Source organism: Amblyomma americanum, unplaced genomic scaffold (assembly GCF_052857255.1).
Source record: "Amblyomma americanum isolate KBUSLIRL-KWMA unplaced genomic scaffold, ASM5285725v1 scaffold_428, whole genome shotgun sequence".
In the NCBI taxonomy this organism is placed as follows: Eukaryota; Metazoa; Arthropoda; class Arachnida; order Ixodida; family Ixodidae; genus Amblyomma; species Amblyomma americanum.
This window is the reverse complement of record NW_027526899.1, coordinates 1352325-1375134: the sequence shown is the minus strand read 5'-3', so window position 1 is coordinate 1375134 and position 22810 is coordinate 1352325. Positions and strand designations below refer to the sequence as shown.

General features: G+C 41.6%; 1 protein-coding gene across 1 annotated transcript in view; it reads right to left on the bottom strand.

Annotated features, from left to right (window-relative positions):
- Positions 1–7648: 7648 nt before the first annotated feature.
- LOC144112608 (uncharacterized) overlaps positions 7649–22810 on the bottom strand; it is a 33948-nt gene continuing 18786 nt past the window's right edge. Inside the window, exons 2-3 of the mRNA XM_077645406.1 lie at positions 16017–16142; positions 7649–7789 (exon numbers count right to left, since the gene is read on the bottom strand). Coding sequence (XP_077501532.1) covers positions 7649–7789; positions 16017–16142 — 267 coding nt within the window. The remainder of the gene's footprint in view (positions 7790–16016; positions 16143–22810) is intronic.

The window sequence follows — 22810 nt, the reverse complement described above, 5'->3', positions numbered from 1 at the left end:
GCGGTTCCGAAAGAAGATACGAGCCCAGTGACAGTGTAGTGTCAACATTAAAGAATGCTTGCAAATTAAACTAACTACGGACATACGGTTTCATTTGCTTTATGGAGCTTAACGACCCAAAGCGACGCCAAAGTGAAGAGCTCTGGTAATTTCGACCACCTAGGGTGGTCGACATCGCACAGTACACATGCCTTCAACATTTCGCCTCCACTGAAATACGGCCGTCGCAGCCAGGATCGAACTTGGGCTTTTCGAGACAACAGTCGAGCTCCATTTTAGGATAGAACACTTGTCACAAGACACCTAGCTAGCACGCCGTTATCTGGTTGCCAGCAAGATTGCTACCAAAACTTCCTCCAAAGGGCACCATGGAACACTATTATTCCTTTAGTGTCGTGTCTTTTTGTGGTGTTTTAAATTCCACTTAACTGAGAACGCCTTTGAGCACAAATCACACTGGAATTGTTTTTCACCCTTGTGGGAGTGCACGTGTGCCACAAGGGTTGCCTTTTGTGCAAATGCCATGGGGCACAGCTGGCATTGGAATGGCTTCTCACCAGTGTGGATGCGGAAATGATCTACCAGGTGGCTCTTTTGTACAAATGCATTGCCACAGTGGTCACAACGGTATGGACAATTGTGATTGTGTGATTGTGTGATTGTGAATGGACGCAGGTGATTGTCCAAATTGTTCTTTACTGAAAATTTTCTGTCACAGTGGTCACAATGATATGGACGATCACCCGTATGCGTGCGCAGGTGTCTGTCCAAATTGCTCTTCACAGCAAATGTGCTGCCACAGTGGTCACAACAGTATGGCCGATCACCGGTATGGGTGCGCAGGTGTCTGACCAGGCCGTTCTTATAAGCGAATGTGCTATCACAGTCACTGCAATGATACGGGCGGTCGCCTGTGTGGGTGCGAATATGCTCCACCAGGAGTGATCTCTTCTTGAAAATGTTGCCGCAGTGGGTGCACTGGTGAATCTGCTTTCCTGTGGGCTTGTCCCGGTGAGTACTCGTGCTTGTACTAATGGATGGCACGCTGTGGTTGACTGGGCACTTTTGATCAGGTGAATTTTGTCCGAGAAACACGCCAGCCTTGCAGTCTGTGGTGGCCATTCCTGCATTACAAAACCAGACCACTTTTATTAAAACATGGGGCCCAATACGCCACAGCTCACATACTGCTAGGGCTATCAGATTGTGACTGTAGACAAGAGTGCTATGCAATAGCTGCGTTACTTGAGTAGAGTTAAATTTCATATGTAGAGCTTAATCCCTTCAGTCAAGAACAACAGTCTACTAGAAGTAAATTTTCAGTTTTTATATTTCTATAAGGAACATATCCAACAGCTCAGAAAAAATTCCCACCGTTCCAGTTACCCAATTATTAGGGGTGTGTGAATGCTTAAATTTCAAATGTGAATATTAAGAAAAAAATACCTTCCAATATCGAATCGAATGTATGTTTTGTATAAAAACAATTCAAAAATATAAACGTGCAAACATAACTCCATGTTCTTTATCAAAATAGTATCTGGTCTTTGCAACCAAAATATACAAAACTATACTGACTCTACCATACTAAAAAAAAAACATGATGTCCATAGAAATGTAGATTTCTTGATTGGACAGCATTAACAGCATGCAATAGGTGATGTAGACACGCAGAATAAGTAACAATATGAAACCATGAATTCATATGATGCAACATTTAAAGCTAACAGGATGGATAGTAAAACCTCATTAATTCGGACTTCAAGGGGCCGGAAGATATTCCCTAATTATTCAAAGGTTAAGCTATAAATAGCCCCCTGCCTCATTTCTTCTCAAAGCTGGTTCATAGTTCATACCACAGTCATGGATTGCATAACAAACACATACATCATGAGCAATGGACATAAACAAGGTTTCCATTTTTGGTCAGAAAATTATAAAGAATTACATGTAAATATAATAATATTATACTTCATTCAGCAAAAAGTCACCTTCTGTTACCGCAAACCTAAAAATAGAATAGACGTCATAGTGCGAGTTAAACCTATGTAGCAACAGATACTGTTCAGCAAACCTGTGTGAGCAGTGTTATACACATGAAAAATAATGCCAAGCTCCAATGCCCAGCCACAACAAGCCACGCTACACTGTGTACTTTGAATTAGCAACTGCAGTGAAATGCACATTAAATGTGGCTTTCATTTGAGAGCAGTTGACATATAATGGATTAAAATGCCACCCTGAATGTCTGGCTGAACAGTAATAAAAGCTGTTGCTGCAGATTTGGCAGACATGCTTCATCATAATGTTCCAAATGTGACGAGCAAAAACAAAAAACAACAGAGAAAATAACCAAATAATAAGAAATGCACTCGCATGGCACTGTAACAACAAAGACAAGTAAGGCTAGACATTTCTTAAAGTCCATTTAGCACCAGAAGGGAGATTAAGGATGGCCACCAATGGCACATTGATCCAGTGGCTACTTATTGCACAGACTGTATTTTTGTTTCCAACACCTTGCTCCATGAAGTCTTGAAAAATTGGGGAAAAATATTCTGCTTGCACTGTGCTCTACCAAATGATAACAAGGTGTCCTGTATCCTCATACCCTTCTTTATGCTTATACCATGTTGCCCCATGATATCTTCAATAATAACCCTCATCGATGCTTAAAGTATCTGTGCTTTTCATGGATGGGGCATTATGCACACCATTTCGTCCATGGACGACAGGCACTAAGGTCTATAAACAAGTTAATTCACAGGCTATGAACATCAGGCCAAAGCATCTGTGAAGGCGAGGATTTATATTCAAGGCTTCTTCCTGTGGTAGCATGTATTCCTTTGGCTTGTCAATATTAGCCTGCAAAATTAACAGAGAAAAGCAGTGTAAGTGAATAAAAACTGCACTGCCATAAACAGCGATGCTTAAGTTCTTTCTTTATAAATGACTGCATGTTGGACAACACACAAAAAGTACCCGGAACCATCCATCAGTTACAGAGACAAAAAGATATCAAAGAATGTGGACAAGAAAGAAATACCAGCAGACATCGTGCTTATGATACAACTGCTTAGCTTATACTATGGCTGGAAGTCAACGCCTAGTGCAGCCCTAGACTGCAGCTCACTTATGGAGGTCAGTGGCTGTAGCTCTGGACTTGGGAGATGGGAAGCAGTGGGGCTTGGCTTATGCCAAAACATGGTGATAGCTTCGAATAATTTCGATCACATGAGGTTCTTTAATGCGCTATGACACCGCATGCCACATGGGTGTGCTTGCATCTAACTTCCGTCGAAATGAAGTGACCGTTGCCAGGATTTCATTCGACAACATTGCACTCAGCAGCCAAACAAAAAAGCCATTGAACCAGTACAGCAGTTTGCATCAATATCCATGTTTCACATGTTGCCAGGTTGCTGCTTCTATTTGTTCACTTGTGAGAAAAGCGTTTCTGGCCTTGCAATGAAATAGGTACCGGATGTTGCATACACATTTGAAGATTTGCATGCACTGGAATGTTTGGCTCAGGTGTGTTCATGAAAGTCCACAGTTGTGCATAACATTGAAGTAATTGCACTCAAACTCCTCCCGAGCACGGGAGCTGGCTACAAACAAGGACATTTTTTGTAGCTCTTGGCTGTGCCAAGCTACATGTTGATTGCAGTTATGGCTAAATATGATTGACAGGGCACTGAAAAAACCCGTTTCGTTACATCTGCAGAAAATTGCATTGTGTTGCATTTCAGGGGGTCTTATGTCTCCTAATTTCCTAGTGGCTGTTTCACCAAATGGAAGTTGTTTCATTTGCTTGTTTTGGAATCTGTTTCACATTGTGGAATTCCTTGAAAGCAGTCTCTAAAGCAAGGCCTGGTAGCATTCCAAGCACACTCTGAGTGCCTCCGATGCTCTATAGAAATATCTGTATATTTATGCAATAGATTGGGTCTAGTAGAAAGCCTATCTGCTTTCTCTAGTGCTGCACACAGCTCTGGGCAGACGAAGGAGTTGACAGGCACCGTTTACTTGATCTGTGTTTTCTACTTGCCATTACAGTGTGTGAAAGGCCCAACAATAGGAAGTTTTGCGGCGCGATAATTTTCAAGAGATGTGAGTAGCGCTTTCCGCTCTACCTGGTCCTGTGGAAGCAATGCACTGGTGTTAACGTGACCAGCAATGATGACCAATGAGGGAATTGTCATGTGCGTGTAACAGTACTATCCTCTCTCGCACAAGTATCGCTAATGTCTCCCCTCAGTTTCCACCAATTGGCCCGACGTGTGAAACGAAAAGTCTTCCCGACACAAGTACAAGGCTGACGTGACATGCAAGTTTAATACACTTGGCATACCACGCCATCTCTAATCAGGTACGTACTTGCGCAAAGAAAAAAGGTCACAGTGAAACTCGTCCAAACAATAGTATTAATACCATACCAATAACAGAGAAAAATGACTAGACATTTTCTTTCGGTGTAAAAAAATCTGTGTGAACAGCAGATCCGACATCAAAAGACAACACATAGTTAAGGTGATGACAAGAAGGATATAAAGTGAATCATTTGAAAAGTTTCCGAAAAAAACTGAATATACCCAATATGTCAGGCAAGCATTGCCTATTTTTTTTTTCAGGGGATAAATTTCTGCACAGTAATAATCTGCCACTGAAGGAGTAGAAATTCCCCAAGTATTTAGAAATTTCTGAAACAAAATTCAAACTTTGTGAAGCAGGAATGGGAGATGCTTAAACATACAAAAATGGTAAAGTATAAAGCACCTCAGTAGTGGTCTGGTGTCTCTCTGTATCATCTTTCTTATCCATCTGCTGCAGAGTACAATAGCAACTCACCCCAAAACACACCTTAACCCTTCGACACATTATGTAACAGAACATAAAGCAAACTTGCAGGTTTTTCCGAGAGTGGGCTGCATCTAGTAGCCTTTCTTTGTTTTGAGGTGAACTTCACATCCTTCATAACGCAAATACGCTAGATTTTTTTTATGCCATACAGTGAATGCAGTGAATATTTTGTGAAACAGTGAGCGGTGTAGCATATCGTCCGCCATTGTTGTGCAAAAATATTTTGCCACCATTTTTAGCATAACTTTTTGCCTCAATTTCAAATGTAATGCGCACCTTCGAAATATAAATTATTTTCATGGACCTTCGGGAGTTTACCTTCTATGTCAAAGCATATTTATGTCGCTATTTTATTCAATTACGACACTTTGTATAAAATTTCGCACCTTCTTGCCATATTATGTTTGATTTTTGCGGTGGAAAACTGACAGGCTGTCTTCATAAAAACCTGAATATATTATTTAGGTTGAAAAATATTCCATTTCAATGAAACAAGAAATGGTGCATTCCATACATAACCATTTTCGTTGCAAACGATACAGTGTAACTGTGAGCTAACACTGCCCAACAAAGTGAAAACATCGATGCCAGTTAAACATTTATCGTGTGCATACAAATCAAGCTGCACTCTAGTAATACCACATTGCATTTGTCCACAAATTTTTCACACAGCAGTAACGCAACCAGATCATGGGGAATAATTTTTAATTGTGCGGTTCTGGTTGCTGCTCATATAAATGTTAATTACCCTAACTTACGTAAACGACTACTGAAGTACAGAATGAACACTTGGCATATTTCTCCAAACCAACAAACAAAACATCTGCCCACTGTTGTGACACTAGTGAGGGAATGCAACCACGCACAGTATTACTCTTGAAGGCACAGCTCTGAGCAGTGCAACAAGCGATGCCAGAAATCATTCTCTGGGGGTTGGGGTGCTAAAAGTCACACAAATGGCAAACGAAAGAATGCCAGTGCTGTGGAGTTTTAAAGTACAGGACACAAATAAAAGGCATTAGTGCTACAACAAACAGTCAGTATGTCAAGACCTGTTTTTGGCAGCAGGTTTAACAAAATACTCATGGGAAGCAACCAACAACACACAGGAAGAAATAGAATGGAATCTGAAAACACACTGAAAGATTTCTCGCCACAGTGCAGTGAATGTTTCTAAAAGCACATCAGCTGAACAGCTTATTATGAATCGCAGCAATTACAACACTGACATCAGTGGTGACAGACCCAATAGCCTTCTTGTCATTAAAACCCAATGAAAATATGACAAGGCTAGGTTCAGTAACATGTGCAGCTTACAAAGAAGCTAACTCAAACCACAATTTCAGCACAAGTGCTATTCTGACAAAATGGCTGAATATAGTGAGGACACAATATTCCACAAAATATGCCATTTGCATGCAACACAGGAACAGTGATCTGTCAAGTGACACCAGTTCTTCAAATTTTTTGTTCAAAAAACGTAATTCTTAAAGCCTAAATACAAAAGCAAGCCACGTAATCTCGAGGCTCAACTTTTGTTCTCCCCTCTCATACGTTTTGCTAGCAGTATTCCAATGCCAAATTGAAAACACAACACATCCGCAGTTTTCAATTTTGACAGTAAGCAAACAAAGCTGCAGTGATATACGGCAGCACTCCAAAACCATTTTTAAAAATTTCGGGGCAATCAATTGGGCTGATGTGGAGGGCATGTGATAGCCTTTGCTTTTTCATTCTCCAATGTATTCCATTATAATAATAATAATTGGTTTTTTGAAGAAAGGAAATGGCACAGTATCTGTCTCATATATCGGACACCTGAACTGCGCCCTAAGGGAAGGGATAACGGAGGGAGTGAAAGAAGAAAGGAAGAAAAATGTGCCGTAGTGGAGGGCTCCGGAATAATTTCGACCAGCTGGGGATATTTAATGTGCACTGACATCGCACAGCACACAGGCGCCTTAGCGTTTTGCCACCATAAAAACGCAGCCGCCGCGGTTGGGTTCGAACCCGGGAACTTTGGATCAGTAGCCGAGCACCCTAACCACTGAGGCACCGCGGCGGGGCAATGTATTCCATTCCGACTCTATTTTTTCACTCACCAACACTCCAATTCTGATTACATTCCAATTACGCACAATCTGCCAATATTATATTGCAGCAATGCCATCTCTTTAAAAACACAAGTACACTTGGGACAATAAAATTCAACAGACAGTCAGGCCACCCTTTTTTTTCCCCATCTTCATCATTAGCCTGAGAACTAGTACCAGCAATAAATATATTAGACACACTGCCGCTGAATGCCTTTCTTCAATGGGAAGTGATGCCACCCCATATGTCAGATTATTTTTTTTTTCGTTGACGTAAGTCTGCAAGTCCAATATACTTGTGGCTCTGGAAGAAGAAATGAAATAGCCCAGGACCAGTGCAGTACAAGGGCATGTCAGCGTCCCATTCCGGCAAGGAGCGCGTCAACATTAAAGAATGGCCGCAAATAAAACTAGCTACCGACATAGCTTAAAAAGGAACACTTGTCACAGGTCACCTAGCTAGCATGCTGCCAGCTGGTTGTCGACAGGACCGCTACCAAAATGCGTTCCAAAGGGCACCAGGGAACTCAGCTGTTCCTTTAGTGTCCTGGCTCTTTGTGGTGTTTTAAACTGCACTTAACTGAGAACGCCTTAGAGCACAAGTCACAATGGAATGGTTTTTCATGCCTGTGGGACCGCACGTGCACCATAAGGGTTAGCTTTTGTTCAAAGGCCATGGGGCACAACTGGCACTAGAAAGGCTTCTCACCAGTGTGAATGCAGACGTGTCTTACCAAGTTATCTTTTCTAGAAAAGGCACTGTCACAAAAGCTGCAACGGTATGGACGATCACCTGTATGGGTGCGCAGGTGTCTGACCAGGCTGTTCCTTGTTGCGAACGCGCTATCACAGTTACTGCAATGATACGGGCGATCGCCTGTGTGGGTGCGAATATGCGCTACGAGGTCAGATCTCTTCTGGAAAATCTTGCCGCAGTGGGTGCACTGGTGAATCTGCTTGCCTGTGGGCTTGTCCCAGTGAGTACTCAAGCTTGTACTAATGGATGGCACGCTGTGGTTGACAGGGTGCTTTTCATCAGGTGGACTTTGTCCAGGAAACACGCCTACGTTGTGGTCTGCCATGACTGATCCTGCATTTCAAAACCAGAGTACTTTCATCAAAACCTCAGGCCCAAGATGCCACAGCTTGCTTGCAACTAGAGAACAAAAGCCATATTTAGTATGCAGAGTCTAGGCCCTTCAGTCGAGAACTGTCCAGTGGAAGTAAATCTTCAAACTTTTTGGATTCATCTAAGAGACATGGCAACATAGCAAAGAAATAATTCCCCACAACTTAGATGCCCACTTATTAGGAGTCTGCGAATATTTAAATTGCAAATATGAATAAAATTTTTTAAGATAAAAAAACAAACATTGCACAGACTTCTTTTTAAAAAAAAAAGTGTATATCCTTTGCAACCAAAAGATAAAACACTATACTGACTCAGCACTATACAATATAAAATGGTGTGCACAGAAGTGTATATTGTATGATTAGACAGCATTAACCCAGGTTTTTAGTAATTTCGTGATTTCTAGCTCTGATCCTTTTTATATGTAAAGGAGGAGAGATCGAGCTAACGGAAACAGTACTTAAAAGTATGCCACAGGTGGAGAAACAAAATGAGAAACAAAATGAAATCAATGAATCCATATGAAGCAACAATTAAAGGTAACATTATGGGTAGCAATACCTAATTAATTTGAATTTCCAGGGACTGGAAGAAACTACCGATTTATCCAACGGGTGAGTTTTAAAACGCCCCCTCCCACATTACTGATAAAAAAAATTGCGGTAAATCCTTGTGAGGAGGCTCACAGTGCAAACAGTGATAAGCCCGTGACAAATGTGCAGTTTCGGCGTACTGGAAGAACAACACAGACACAATGTTTCCCTAATTTCCTCACAAATCAGTTTTCCTTTTCCATATTATTAATATGTTAAGTTGCAGAAGTATTTCTCACATGTTGCGAGGCATATTTTGGGAATATTTTCTGGATGCAATAACTGCTAGGACCTGATACGTCCAATCTGTTGGTCCAGTTGGATCCAGCGAGGTTGAATTGGTCGGGTGGCTAAAAACACAGCTAGCACCAATTCGAAGATCCAAATGAAACCAGTTCGAATGTCCAATTGGATCCAAAAAAAAATTCCCAAACTTTTTTTTTCTGACTGTGGTTAGTGTAGCAGGGGGTGGTAGAAAGTTAGATGGCCTGATGAGATACAGAAGTTTGCGGGCATACAGTGGACACAGCTGGCAAAAGACAGGGATAATTGGAGAGACACGGCAGAGGCCTTTGGCCTGCAGTGGGCGTAGTCAGGCTGCTGCTGCTGATGATTAAAAGATGTGTTCTCATTCTGTGATAGTTTGAAGCAGGTGGTCACCCATCATGCTCTCAGCTCGTGTGATGTGACCAGCCCACCTGCCGAAATTTGCTAAACATCCAAGAAAATTGGTGCCTGGGTGATAACAGTCGACCCGATGAATGACAGAAACAAATGTCATTGTACAGTTTACCTGACACCTTAAACTTAATGTTTGGATAATTTGCCCAGATATTTTGGTTCTGCCATGAATGGATTAATGAAAGTCAGCACAATAATCAATTCCTGCTAACTAAATATTTCAAAACTTTCGAAAATAAAAAACTCAGATACTAAATTCTCGAACTGAGTACGAGCCGAATAACAAACATGTTCAATTCGATACAGGAATTTCGAATATTTACACTCCCATCCTTATTTTCAATATCGACATCCTCTCATAAGTCTGTATCTGACACAACTTCAAGGCCTCAAACCGTTCCGACTCATTCCTGTCACTAGAGTACCATTTTAGAAATAAGGTATCAAAACAAGCAAATGAAAGCACACATGAAGTACTCTTGCCAGAGCTATTATAAATATTATTAAAGAAGATGGTTTATGGTATAGGGGAGTTTAACATCCAAAAGCAACTCAGGCTATCAGGGACACTCTAGTGAAGGGCTTCGGAAATATCGACCACCTGGGGTTCTTTAACGTGCACTGACATCGCATAGTACACATATTAATAAACAAGAGGCATACACCAAAAACTTTTTCGTTAATTTTAAATGACTGGCTTGGGACGGTTCTCGCAGCCATCTGTAGAGGGTTCCATATATGTAGGTAGCAGCCATTATCAGCAAAAAAATTCACGGGAGTAGGAAAAACAGACACAAATTCAATGTGCACAGATGAATGAACTGTGACTGGAGGGATTAAAAAGTGCACACTTGTGAAGTGAAATTTACTTCTTTGATTTCTGCATACAGTTCGCATTTCACCTGGCAAAAAGCTCATGTTACCGGGAGACCGTAAGAGTGCAAAACCCTCCTATCTCAAAGCTGGTTCATACCTCGTCGCATACCAAACTAACATACACTTAGTAATAGACATAAACATAGTTTCCATGTTCAGACAAAACTTTTTTAAAATAACACGTAAAGATGAGGAAGCTACAGTTCATTCTGCAAACAGACACGTGCTGTTAACACAAACCGAAAAACGGAATTGACGTCAAGGTTTGAGTTAAACTCATGTAGCAACAGATACTGTTTAGCCAGCTAGTGTCAGCAGTGTCATACACATAAAAAATATCATCAGACTTTTATGTGCACTTCGAATAAGCAACCATTTATGGCTTTCGCTCGAGAGCAGGTAAAACAGAACTGGTTAAAGTTCAACACCGAAAATCTGCTTGAACAGTAATAAAAGCTGTTGCTGTAGCTTTGGTAGAGATACTTCATCATACGGTCTCAGACATGACTAAAGCAAAAACAAGAAACGGCAGAGAAAATAAACAAAATAATCAGAAATGTGCATGGTACTATAACAACAAAGTCAAGTAAGGCAAGACATTTCCAAAAACTAAAAGCCCTTTAGCACCACAAGCCAGATCAAGGATGGTTCACCACACATACATCCATTCAATGGCTCATCATTGCACAGAATGTATTACTTTTACTGCACCTTATTAATTCAGCAAAAATCTTGAAATATTGCGGAAAAAAAAATATTCTGCTTGCTCTATCAAATGACAACAAGGTGACCTGCATATTTATATCCTTATTTATGCTTAGGCCATCTTGCCCATGGTATCTTAAAACAATAACCGTTATTGATGTCTCGGCATCTGTGCTCTCAATAAACGTGTTATTATCTACCCCACTTTGTCCGTATAGACCATGCACTAAGGTCTGTAAACAAGCTTTTTTACAGGCTATGAACATCAGGCAATTGAGTCTATGAGGGTTGGGAAGATTTGTAATTGCAGGTTTCTTCATCTGGTAGCATATATTCCTTGGCTCGTTGATATTACCCTGCAAAATTAACAGAGAAAAGCAGCGGAAGTAAAATAAAAACTGTAATGCCCAAAGCAGCAATGTTAATATGCTTCCTTTATATATGACTGCACTTTGGACAACACATAAAAAAAACACGGGACCATTCATTACTTACACAGTCAAAAGATATGGAAGAATCTGGACAAGAAAAATATGCAAACAGGCACTGTGCTTAACATACAACTACCTAGCCTATAGTATGGTTTGGTTTATAGGGGTTTAACGTCCCAAAGCAACTCAGGCTATGAGAGACGCCGTAGTGAAGGGCTCCGGAAATTTCGACCACCTGGGGTTCTTTAACGTGCACTGTCATCGCACAGTACACGGGCCTCTAGAATTTCGCCTCCATCGAAATTCCACCGCTGCCGCGGGGATCGAACCCGCGTCTTTCAGTCCGGCAGCCAAATGCCATAACCACTTAGCCGTCGCGGCGGCCCATAGTATGATTGGAAATCAGTGCCTAGAGCCGCCCTAGGCCGCACCTCACTTTTGAAGGTCAGTGGCTGCAAATTGGGATCTTGGAGCTGGGAAACAGTGAGGCTTCGTTTCTGCCAAAACATGGTACCTATTAGTTTCAAATAATTTGTCACGTGGGGTTCTTTGATGTGCATTGACACCACACAGCACATAACTTCTTTGCATTCAACTTCTGTCGAAATGCAGCCGTAGTAGCCAGGATTTTATTCCACAACATTGCACTCGGTAGCCAAACGCCACAGCCACTTAGCCATCGCGACAGTTTGCATGAATATGTACGTTTTATCGCATACCACACCATCTCTAATAAGGTACATACGAGCAGGAAGACAGGACACTATGAACAAACATGTACGGCATGAACAGAGCGAAACAAGTCAAATGTGTTTCTTCGTTGCATCTAGTCCTCTTCGCGCAAGTACGTACCTTATTAGAAATGAACCCGCTCACCTAAACAGAAGTATTAAAGGGGCTGTGAAGGGTGCTCTAATAAAGTTGTGGCATGCATGGGATATTGAAGCACGTCACTGCATGAATAGCGTTTCGCAAGGCATATTTAAATGCGCTTTGTAGGGGCTGAGTTATCTGTAGTTAAAATTCGAATTTCAGCACCTTGGCGCCTTTCCCTCTCCTCTCGTCACTTTTTGCACGCTGGAAGGTAGGCGCTCCTTTGCCGACCCCCCTCTGGGAGCGAAGCTTCCCGAACCACAGAAGCAAAGCAGCTTATTGGCCGCCGCCACTGCCTGACGTCTGCAAGAATCTAGCCAATGGCCACCTCTCACCTTGTCTACGCAGATGCGGGGGACGCAGGAGGGTGCTAGGATGAAAAAGTCGCCGGGAAGGGCTCGCCAACTTTTAAGCGTGATTGTGGGTCGCCTGCTGCGTGTAGAAGAGTATTATTTGGCTCTTGTTTTCATGGCAACACAGTGCAGTGATTAAGCGAGTTAATGTGCTTTCCTCGGAGGATGTTTCGGAGCCCCTTTAATACCACAGCAATACCCGGAAAAAATGACCAGATCTTCTATTTAGCTTAAAGAATACTGTGAATAGCATATCTCGCCTCAAAAGATAACACAGTGTTAAGGTGATGACTAGAAGCATGTGAAGTGAATGATTTGAAAAATTGTAGGAAACTGGTCACAATGTACTCAGCATGTCAGGCAAGCATTGTCAGATTTTTTTTGTGCAGGGAATAAAGTTTTCCACAGTAATTATTTGAAACTGAATGGGAATCAATGCACAAAGTATTGAGGAATTTCCTAAACATAGTTCCAATTTTGTCAAGCAGAAATGGGAGATGCTTAAACATAGAAAAATGGTGAAGCATAAAGTGCCACAATAATGATCTGGTATCTCTCCGTTTCCTATTTTTTATCCCTGTCTGCTACAAAGTGGAATAGAAACTCGCTCTAAAATACACTTTAACCTTCCGACACGTTAAGGGCACGATTGCGTATAAAGCGAACTCATAGCTTTTGCAGAGAGTGGGCAGCATCTAACAGTGACTTCTTTGTTTCAGGTGAATTTCGAATCCTTCAAGTTACAAATAAGCTAGATTGTTTATGCCACATAGTGAATGCAGTAAATATTATTTCACAAAACAGTGAGTGTGGTAGGAAGCCATTTGCCATTTTTCTACGTACATATTTTGTGGGCAGTTGTAAAACGATTTGTTTACTCTCAATGTAAAGTGTAATGTGCACTTTTGAAAAAGAAATTACTTCCTTAACAATTCGGATGTTTACTTCACAAATCGCAGCTTATCTACGTTGCTGTTTTCAATTACGACACTTTGTATACAATTTCTCACTTTCCGCAATAAACACCCAGTGCTTTCTTGTCTTTCTTAGGGCATGAACATACTATTTAGGCTGAAAAATATATAATTCTGATGAAAACAAGAAATAGCACACCAAAGGGACACATGAGACAATTTGAAGCCGACCCAAATAGATACATCACCGCACTCTACCGACATGAAAAATAGGTGTCACTACTAGCAGCCGTCTTTGCAAGCAAACATGCAGTGCATCAAGAAAATTTTTTTCATGTGGATCGCTGAGGATACACTGCCATTCACTTATGAAAAGAAACGGCGGATCTGTTTTGATCCTGATATCTTGAGTTTGGATCAGGTGGAGGGAACATTTTTCATCCAATTTTCTTGGCAATAAATGCATTTTTTTCCTCGTGGAGAAACATCAGTACAGCAAGAAAAAGCCACATAACCATTTTTATTGCAAACAATACAGCGCAACTGTGAGCTAAACTTGCCCGATAAAAGAAAGACAATTATGCCAGATGAACCTTTATGACCAGCATACATGTCAAACAAGATTAGAGCTCCACTCTAGAAATGCCGCACTGTGTTTCTCGACAAGTGTTTCAGACAACAGTAATGCAACCACTTAGGGAATAGTTTTTAAGTAGGCAGTTTATAATTGCTGCCCATTCAATTGTTACCAATCCTAACTCATGTAAATGACTCCTGATGCAAAGAATGAAAGCATCTTTCTCCAAGCCAACCAACAAAACAATTGTTCACTGTTGTGTCAGTAGTGAGGGAATGCAACCACACAGAGTAGTAATCTTGCAGGCACAGAGCTGAATAATGCAGCTAGTGATGCCACAAATCATGGGGAGGGCTAAAACCTACACAGATGGGAAACCAAAGAGTACCAATGGTTTTCAGTTTTAAAGTACAGAGCATAAATAAAGGAAAAAAGCACTGCAAACAGCCAAAATGTTGAGACCACTTTTTGACACCAGGTGCAACAAAATATTCATACGAAGGAACAAAGAACACACAAGAAGAAATAAAACGCAATCTGAAGACACACCGATAGACTTCTCGCTGCCACGAAGTGATTGTTTCTACAAGCACATCGGCTGAACAGCCTATGATGAATCAAAGAAATTACAGCAACACTGGCATCAGTGGTGACAAACCCAATAGCCTTCTTGTCATAAATACCTTGAGAAAATGCAACAAGGCTAGCTTCCGTAATATGTATGCCTTACGAAGAAGCTAACTCAAAGCACAATTCCAGCACTACAGCTACTCCGACAAAAAGGCTGAAAATAGGCCACGATATTCCACAAAATATGCCATTTGCACGCCGCACAAAAAGAGCAATCTGACAAGTGATACCAGTGCAGTGAACCTCTTTCAATGTTTTTGGTTAAAAAGGTAGTTCTTAAAACCTAAAAACAAAAGCTAGCCATGCAATCTTTTGTTCTCTTCTCTCATACATTCTGCTAGAACTAGAATGCCGCACTGAAAAAATCACACAGCAGCATGTTTTCTTTTGACGTTATGCAAATAGAGCTGCTGCAATAGGAATCTGTAAAGTGATAAAACATTTATTTAACACAAGTGTGCTTAGGGATAAATCTCAATAAACAATAAGGCCAGATTTTCTTCTTCTGATCTTCATCAGAAAGCTGAGAACACGAGGTATAAATCCTGGATACATTATCACTGAAAACCTTTCTTTAATGGTAAGTGATGTCATCCCTATGTGTCACAATTACCTCTACTCCACACATGTCTGGAAGCATAGTAGGCTAGCGGTTCCAAAAGAAGATACGGAATAGCCCAGTGCCAGTGTAGTGTCAGCATTAAAAAGTAATGCTTGAAATTTAACTAACTACGGACATAGGGTATCATTTGGTTTATGGAGTTTAACATCCCAAAGCGACTCACGCTATGAGCGACGCTGTAGTTAAGGGCTCTGGTAATTTCGACCACCTGGGGTCCTTTAAACATGCACCGACATTGCACAGTACACATGCCTTCAACATTTCGCCTCCACTGAAATGCGGCTGTCGCAGCTGGGATCGAACCCGCATGTTTCGGGACAGTAGTCGAGTACCATGTTAGGATAGAACACTTCTCATAGGTCACTTAGCTAGCATGCTGTTATCTGGTTGCCAACAGGATAGCTACCAAAACGTGTTCCAAAGGGCACCATGGAACAATGCTATTCCTTTAGTGTCTTGTCTCTTTGTGGTGTTTTAAACTACACTTAACTGAGAACGCCTTTGAGCACGAGTCACACTGGAATGGTTTTTCACCCTTGTGGGACCGCACGTGTGCCACAAGGGTTTCCTTTTTTGCAAATGCCATGGGGCACAGCTGGCACTGGTATGGCTTCTCACCAGTGTGGATGCGGACGTGCTTTACCAGGTGGCTCCTTTGTACAAATGCACTGCCACAGTGGTCACAACGGTACGGACGATCACCCGTATGGGTGCGCACGTGATTGTCCAAACTGCTCTTTACTGAAAATTTTCTGTCACAGTGGTCACAACGGTACGGTCGATCACCCGTATGCGTGCGCTGGTGTTTGCCCAAACTGCTCTTTACTGAAAATTTGCTGTCACAGTGGTCACAACGGTACGGTCGATCACCCGTATGCGTGCGCAGGTGTCTGACCAGGCTGTCCTTATAAGCGAATGTGCTATCACAGTCACTGCAATGATACGGGCGGTCGCCTGTGTGGGTGCGAATGTGCTGCACTAGGTATGATCTCTTCTTGAAAACGTTGCCGCAGTGGGTGCACTGGTAAATCTGCTTGCCTGTGGGCTTGTCCCGGTGAGTATTCACGCTTGTACTAGTGGATGGCACACTGTGGTTGAGAAGGCGCTGTTCATCAGGTGGACTTTGTCCAGGAAACACGCCAAAGTTGTGGTCTGCCATGACTGATCCTGCATTTCAAAACCAGAGCATTTTCATTAAAACCTAGGGCCCAAGATGCCAGAGCTTGTTTATATAACAAAGGAACAAACGCCAAATTTAGTATTAACCAAATAAAATCATATTTATTTTTCAGCAAACATCTGGATGCCGAGTTAAGGCCCTTCGGTCGAGAATAACTGTCCAGTGGAAGTAAATCTTTAAACTTTTTGGATTTCTGCTAGAAACATGGCAACATGGCAAAGAAATAATTCCCACCAACCCAAATGCGCAATTATTAGGAGTCTGCAAATATTGAATATGAATAAAAAGTTTTTATGAAATATTAATAAACAAACATTAGCCAGAGTTCTTTTTCAAAAAAAGTGTAAGGCCTTTGCAAACAAAATATAGAACACTATACTGACTCAGCATGATACAAAATAAAATGGTGTGCACAGAAATGTAGTGTTTGATTAGATAGCATTAACCTAGTTTTTTAATAATTTCTGTGTAATTTACAGCTCTGAACTTTTTATATGTAAAAGAGGAGATGAAAGTTATGGACACAGTGAAAAAAAATAAATTGAATTTTTTTTAATGAAAATTTCCGCTTTTTGACTCACATCTCCCCTTAGCAATCTGCAACAGGTGATTTGATCATGAAAAATATCAACAGAAAGACGCATCAAAAATACCAACACACATCTATGTCCAACCACAATAAAACAGATTATAATGTGCACTTTGAATTAGCAACCAATTATGGCTTTCACTCAATATCAGGTAAAACAGAACAGGTTAAAATTCAACACCAAATATCTGGCTGAGCACTAATAAAAGCTGTTACTGCAGCTTTGGTACAGATTCTATGCTCATAAAGCCTCAAACATGATTGAAGCAAAAAAATAAAACAAGAAACAACAGATTAAATAAACAAAATAATGAGAAATGCACTCACATGACATTGTAACAAGAAAGTCAAGACATTTCCAAAAACTGAAGGCCCTTTAGCACCAGAAGCGAGATCTCAAGGATGGTTGACCAAAGGCACATGCATTCAATGGCTACTCACTACTCAGAATGTATTACTTTTGCTGCACCTTATTCTTTCAGCAAATATCTTGAAAGATTATGGGAAAAAAAATGTTCTGCATGCACTGTGCTCCATCAAATGATAACAAGGTGACCTGCAGACGTACACCCTTCTTTATGCTTAGACCATGGTGCCCATGGTATCAAACAATAACCATCATTGATGCCCCAGTATCTGTGCTCTCGATAGATGGGGCAATATGCACCCCATTTTGTCCATATACACCATGCACAGAGGTGCATGCAACAAGCTATTTTACAGACTATGAACATCAGGCCATTGAGTCTATGAGGAAAGGTATTGAAGATTTCTTCTTGTGGTAGCATGTATCCCTTGTCTCGTTGATATTAGCCTACAAAATTAAGCAGAGAAAAGCAGTGTAAGTAAAATACAAACTGCAGTACTGCAAAAATGCTTGCTTTAGAAATGACTGCACAACAAACAACACGCAAAAACTACTCTGGATTCACCATTAGTTCTCGATGGAAAAAGATAGGAAAGATAACGGACAATAAAAAAAGTACTACAGGCGTCTTGCTTATGATATGCCTACGTAGCTTTGACGATAACAATTGCTGTATGCTTAAGTGCAATGCCACATATTGCATCTTCTACAATGCTCGTAATTTAGGCCTTAGTGATTGGGGACGTTGGATATGAAGACCGATTTGGTTTTCCTGCAGAGTTTCACCCCTTTGGATCACTGAATATACTCTTCTACAGAATGTGAGCAATAAGCTATATGCGCTTGCGTATAGGTTGACTGCAGTTGATTTGAAACATCCTTCCAGCATCTTGTCTTCACAGCATTGGTTATAATGCCTGCAAAATAAAGAACAGCAAATTAGCTCATGCAGAAGCAAAGCTTCAAAGCCATAGCAGCATTCTTTGTGTATTCCAATACTCAAGTTCAAAGTGAACTTGGAAGAAGAAGGGATCTTTCTGTACTCGAGGTTCAAAAAAGACAAGGCCTGATGTACTGTGCTTTGCATGCCAACACAAGACAATGATTACCCAGGATGTATTTGAATGGCCAAGAACACTGAAACACTTAGAAATGTTAATGTTCACAAAAGTTGTTCGGAAAGGTGCTTTGCCGACAGCAGGTGCTTCTTGGCTTGTCTGCGCTGTCTTGTAAAATAGGCAGAGCAAAGCAGCATAAGCCTCACACATTGCCACAAGCAGAGGTGCTTCCAGCATAAACAATCAATTTTTTAGTCATGTCCAAGAGATTCGGTACAAGCATATTCATTTGGTAGAGAGGAACTCTTCACTTTCAAAACCGCTCAGTGACAGACTGAAACCTGTGCCAGGTTTTATTGTTTTTCAGTGTCAACACCTGATTGGCGCTGTATTCTTCCAAGTAGAGACTGCTGACAATAAAGCATTACCAAAACAACACTTATGGTACTCATTGTATCAGACAGTTCTTCCTCGAAGTCAGACCACTCTATCGAATTCTGCCCTGCAGTCCCTATGCTTCCTGATCTAGAGTTTCAGCGCACGCACAGTAACCTAACTCAAGAAGGTTTTTACAGGAAAGACGAAGTGTGGGTGGGATGCATGCATTTAGAAAAAAAAAGTCTCCAGCTTTCCCATCTGCAGGCGAGAAGATGACAGTGATATTATAACCAGAGCCCAATTGCAGCCACTAAAATCACTGGATGTCTGAGGTTCATACATCCAACACGAGTGCTTATAGACTGCAGTGTTCGAATAGTGCCACTTCATGGTGCATAACTTGCTTGGTTTACCTAGAAAGAAGTCAAGTGCAATGCCAACTGCAACAATGCCAGTGAAGAGACTCATACTCTCATTCTGCTCATAAATAAGGAGCACTGGCAGCTACAAAGAAGGCCCTTAATTGAATCCCCTGCACGGTGGTTGTTCTGCCTTTCCAGTCATAAGTGGTTCACCTTTCTTTCTGCGTACATTAATCAGTGGTGAGGCCAATACGGTACTTTAGTTGAATGCAGTAAAACTGCTAAGGCACCAGCATGAAAACAACATTACAGTAGCCCTCGCAGTCTTACTCGAAACATGAAACAGCTCCACTGTCTTTAAGGAAAGAGTGCATACACCAGTGGAAAGGTACACATGTAGACAGGACACACTCACTGTCAGGCCAATGAGGCCACTTTGTTGCCTCCTCAACACTTTTCTTGCAAGAAACGCCTTTGAGAGGCACCCATAGATTTAAAGCAAGGGGTTTCTTTGCTAGAGTGTTGGTTCTCATTTCATGCCAGCAGCTAAGCTGGAAAAGAAGTCAGAACTAATTAGAGAAGTGGATGCACATTGTGACCAAATTAAAAGGTACAAAACACTGGTAGCAGACCAACAGAGCACCAGTGTGTGTGAGGTAAGGCCAGAAAAAAAGAGGAAATTTTTATGCAAGCCGTCTGCCACCTATACACTACCGTAGCGCATATGTTCATTCCTGAATTCACTCTGCAATGTCAACAGGACTGGTATTAAATCAATTCATGTAAGCAAAGCATCTGCTTCTGTGCACCACAGTGCGTGCCCCAAAACAATAACTTAAGCCAAAATTTTGGACTGCCTAGAGCAACAAGTTCTACCCGCAAAGCAAGCAAGCAGGTCTGCAGGAGCACCAGAGAAAGCTTGAAAAGGGTACTTTCTTTAGGTGTCATCACATTAATACAAAAAACACAGCCTGGCTTGAACAAGAATGACACATCGTGAGTGACAATTACATCACCTTTCAGTGTTTGACAAAACCAGTAAAAAAAAAAGGGTAACACTTTATTTGCATGGCAACTTAAATGTGTAATACAAAACACAAGGAAAAAAATTCCAACTACAGAGCATGGAACGACAACACTCTTAATAAGACCGACAACTAAATTTTAGGCATCAAATTTTTTTTCACCACAACAAAAAGCTTACTGTCTAAGCTGTTCGACTACGCAATGGTTTTGCAACAAATGCGATAAAAACTTTTTACCAAGAATTTTTCAAACAGTCGATGAGCGTGTTTCATGTGCCTCTATGCTAAAAACCATGATCAGCAAGCGTGAGAATTGCACACCTGAAAAAAAATTATGAACTAAAGCTGACATAGTTACAGCCAAAAAAACATTAATTAGGCACTTTTAGTATAGCATAGCGACCATTTCAGTCCCCACAGCCAGAGCTGTTATGGTATAGTGATGTGTACCTCGTTGTTGGAAATTTCAGTGGAACATGGTTACCATGTCAACCAAGAAATATAGAGCACTGTGGCACCATCTAGGAATAAAAGTTGAAAGCACAACATTAGTGATGCAAAAATTGAAAACTGAAAAATGGTTTCTGAGGAAACGAAATGCACAGTTATTGTCTCACTTATGTCATGGGCACCCAGACCACACCACAAGGGAAGGGAAGAATGTGGGAGTGAAAGAAGAAAGAGCTGCCATAGTCCTCTCCAGAATAATTTTGACCACTCGGCGATCTTTAATGTGCACTGACATTGCACAGTACACGGGCACTTCTGCCTTTCACTTCCATGGAAATGTGGCTGCTGCAGCGAGGTTTGATCCCGGGAACGGCGGCTTAACCAGTTTTTTCACATCTTCAATACGCCAACACGTTATTGAGGAGAGTTTGCTCACAACTGAAATGCCAATCCTTCTTGAGTCAAGTGGTCTATTGTACAATGGTTCTGCTTCACAGAACTTCCTGACAACCATGCACGACTCTCAGTCAGACACTCTATGGGCAAAATTTTCTATGAGAATGACATCTTCACTGATTCGGCAGCAGCCGTCATTAGGTCTCAAGCTCAAAGTGAAGGATTGAAACCTGATTCCTTTGTACTGTGGGAGTCTACAGCTTGAAGGGAGAGTTCCCACATCATCATTTTCGAGCAAGAATTCCCTTGGCCGCCTTTCAAAGTAACTTTGCTGTGCATTTGAGGCACGTTTTTCCTCTAAGCGATTATATATCTGATTCAATGCACGACCAGGTTTACGAAGAAGTTTTTTGATTGCCTGTATGTTCTTCTCAAAAGAAAATGCAGGAAAAGAGTCAAGCGTTCCATACAAACGAACGTCTGCTGCTAGATGCAACAAACAGTGAACGTTGTACGATACCTCCTCCTGTTCATTAAGTCTACCAAAGCATTTCACAAAATGCTGAAGAAGTGTTTCTGCAGAGTCTGCATACTGTTGGCAAAGTGATGGAGTGCTGAGAATTGTTGCAGCTGCATGCAAAGTCAGAAAATTCAAAAGCATGGGACTTGGCAGTGACTCCCTTAGCACTAGTGGGCCAGTGTAATGCAGAAAAAGCCTACACTCTGTAGCCTTCCGCGGTCTTTCTCATCCAGAGTCCTAGGTTTCCTAGCGAACTCAAGTGGAACACAACCCTCAAGGGCGACACCTTTGGCTATTTCTTTACGATCTGTGGGACCAAGGTGGACTGTCAGTGGCCTCGCAAACCACAAGTTTATCAACTTACGAACTACACCAAGGTACAGCAGATGCATGGGATCAAGTGGCACGTTGCTCACACAGTCAATAGGAAGTTCCGTCAACAATGACACACCGTGGTGGTGCTCAAAATCTTCCTGTTTCCGGAATGATTTATCCGTTCTTAGCATTGATTCTGAGGTAGGAAAAAACATCTTCTCATCGAAACTGCCTTCTGCAGTACATTTAGGGCACACTGCGTAGCCAGCATGTAATTTTGTCAAGAATATAAATGCGTGCGCAGGTGCGTCGCAGATAAAGCTTCTCATTTCAACCTTAACCAGTTTGCCAGAGATCATTAGACCTACCCGAGCTAAATTTTTTAGCTTGAGAACAAAAGGGTGAAGGAATTCATGCGCAGAGTTTGGATTTGCAGGGCCCAGAAAAGCACCAACGATCACTGGCTCTGGTAATTTAAGGGTGGCACTAAGTTGAATCTGGCATTGAATTGGCCAGAGCTGCAGACGGGAGCTCTTTGACAAAGGCATGCCATCTATGTTGAAAGAAAGGCCAAACAACTGTGGCGGGTGCTTTGCGGGACACAGAACATATCCTCCAAGCCTTTCTTAAGCCCGAAATTGCAGTAGTGTCCAGGAGGCAATTCAGTAACGCCAGCTATAACTGCAGTTCTACGAGGAGTTTTAAGTCGCGTTCGTGCGTCTGTTGGCAAATCAGAAAAGCAGCTGTGACCTCTCAAAAGACGCAGCAAGTCCGTTAGAGAGCGATGGGATATGTTGTGTTCAAGTGGCGCCCAACCAACCAGCCGA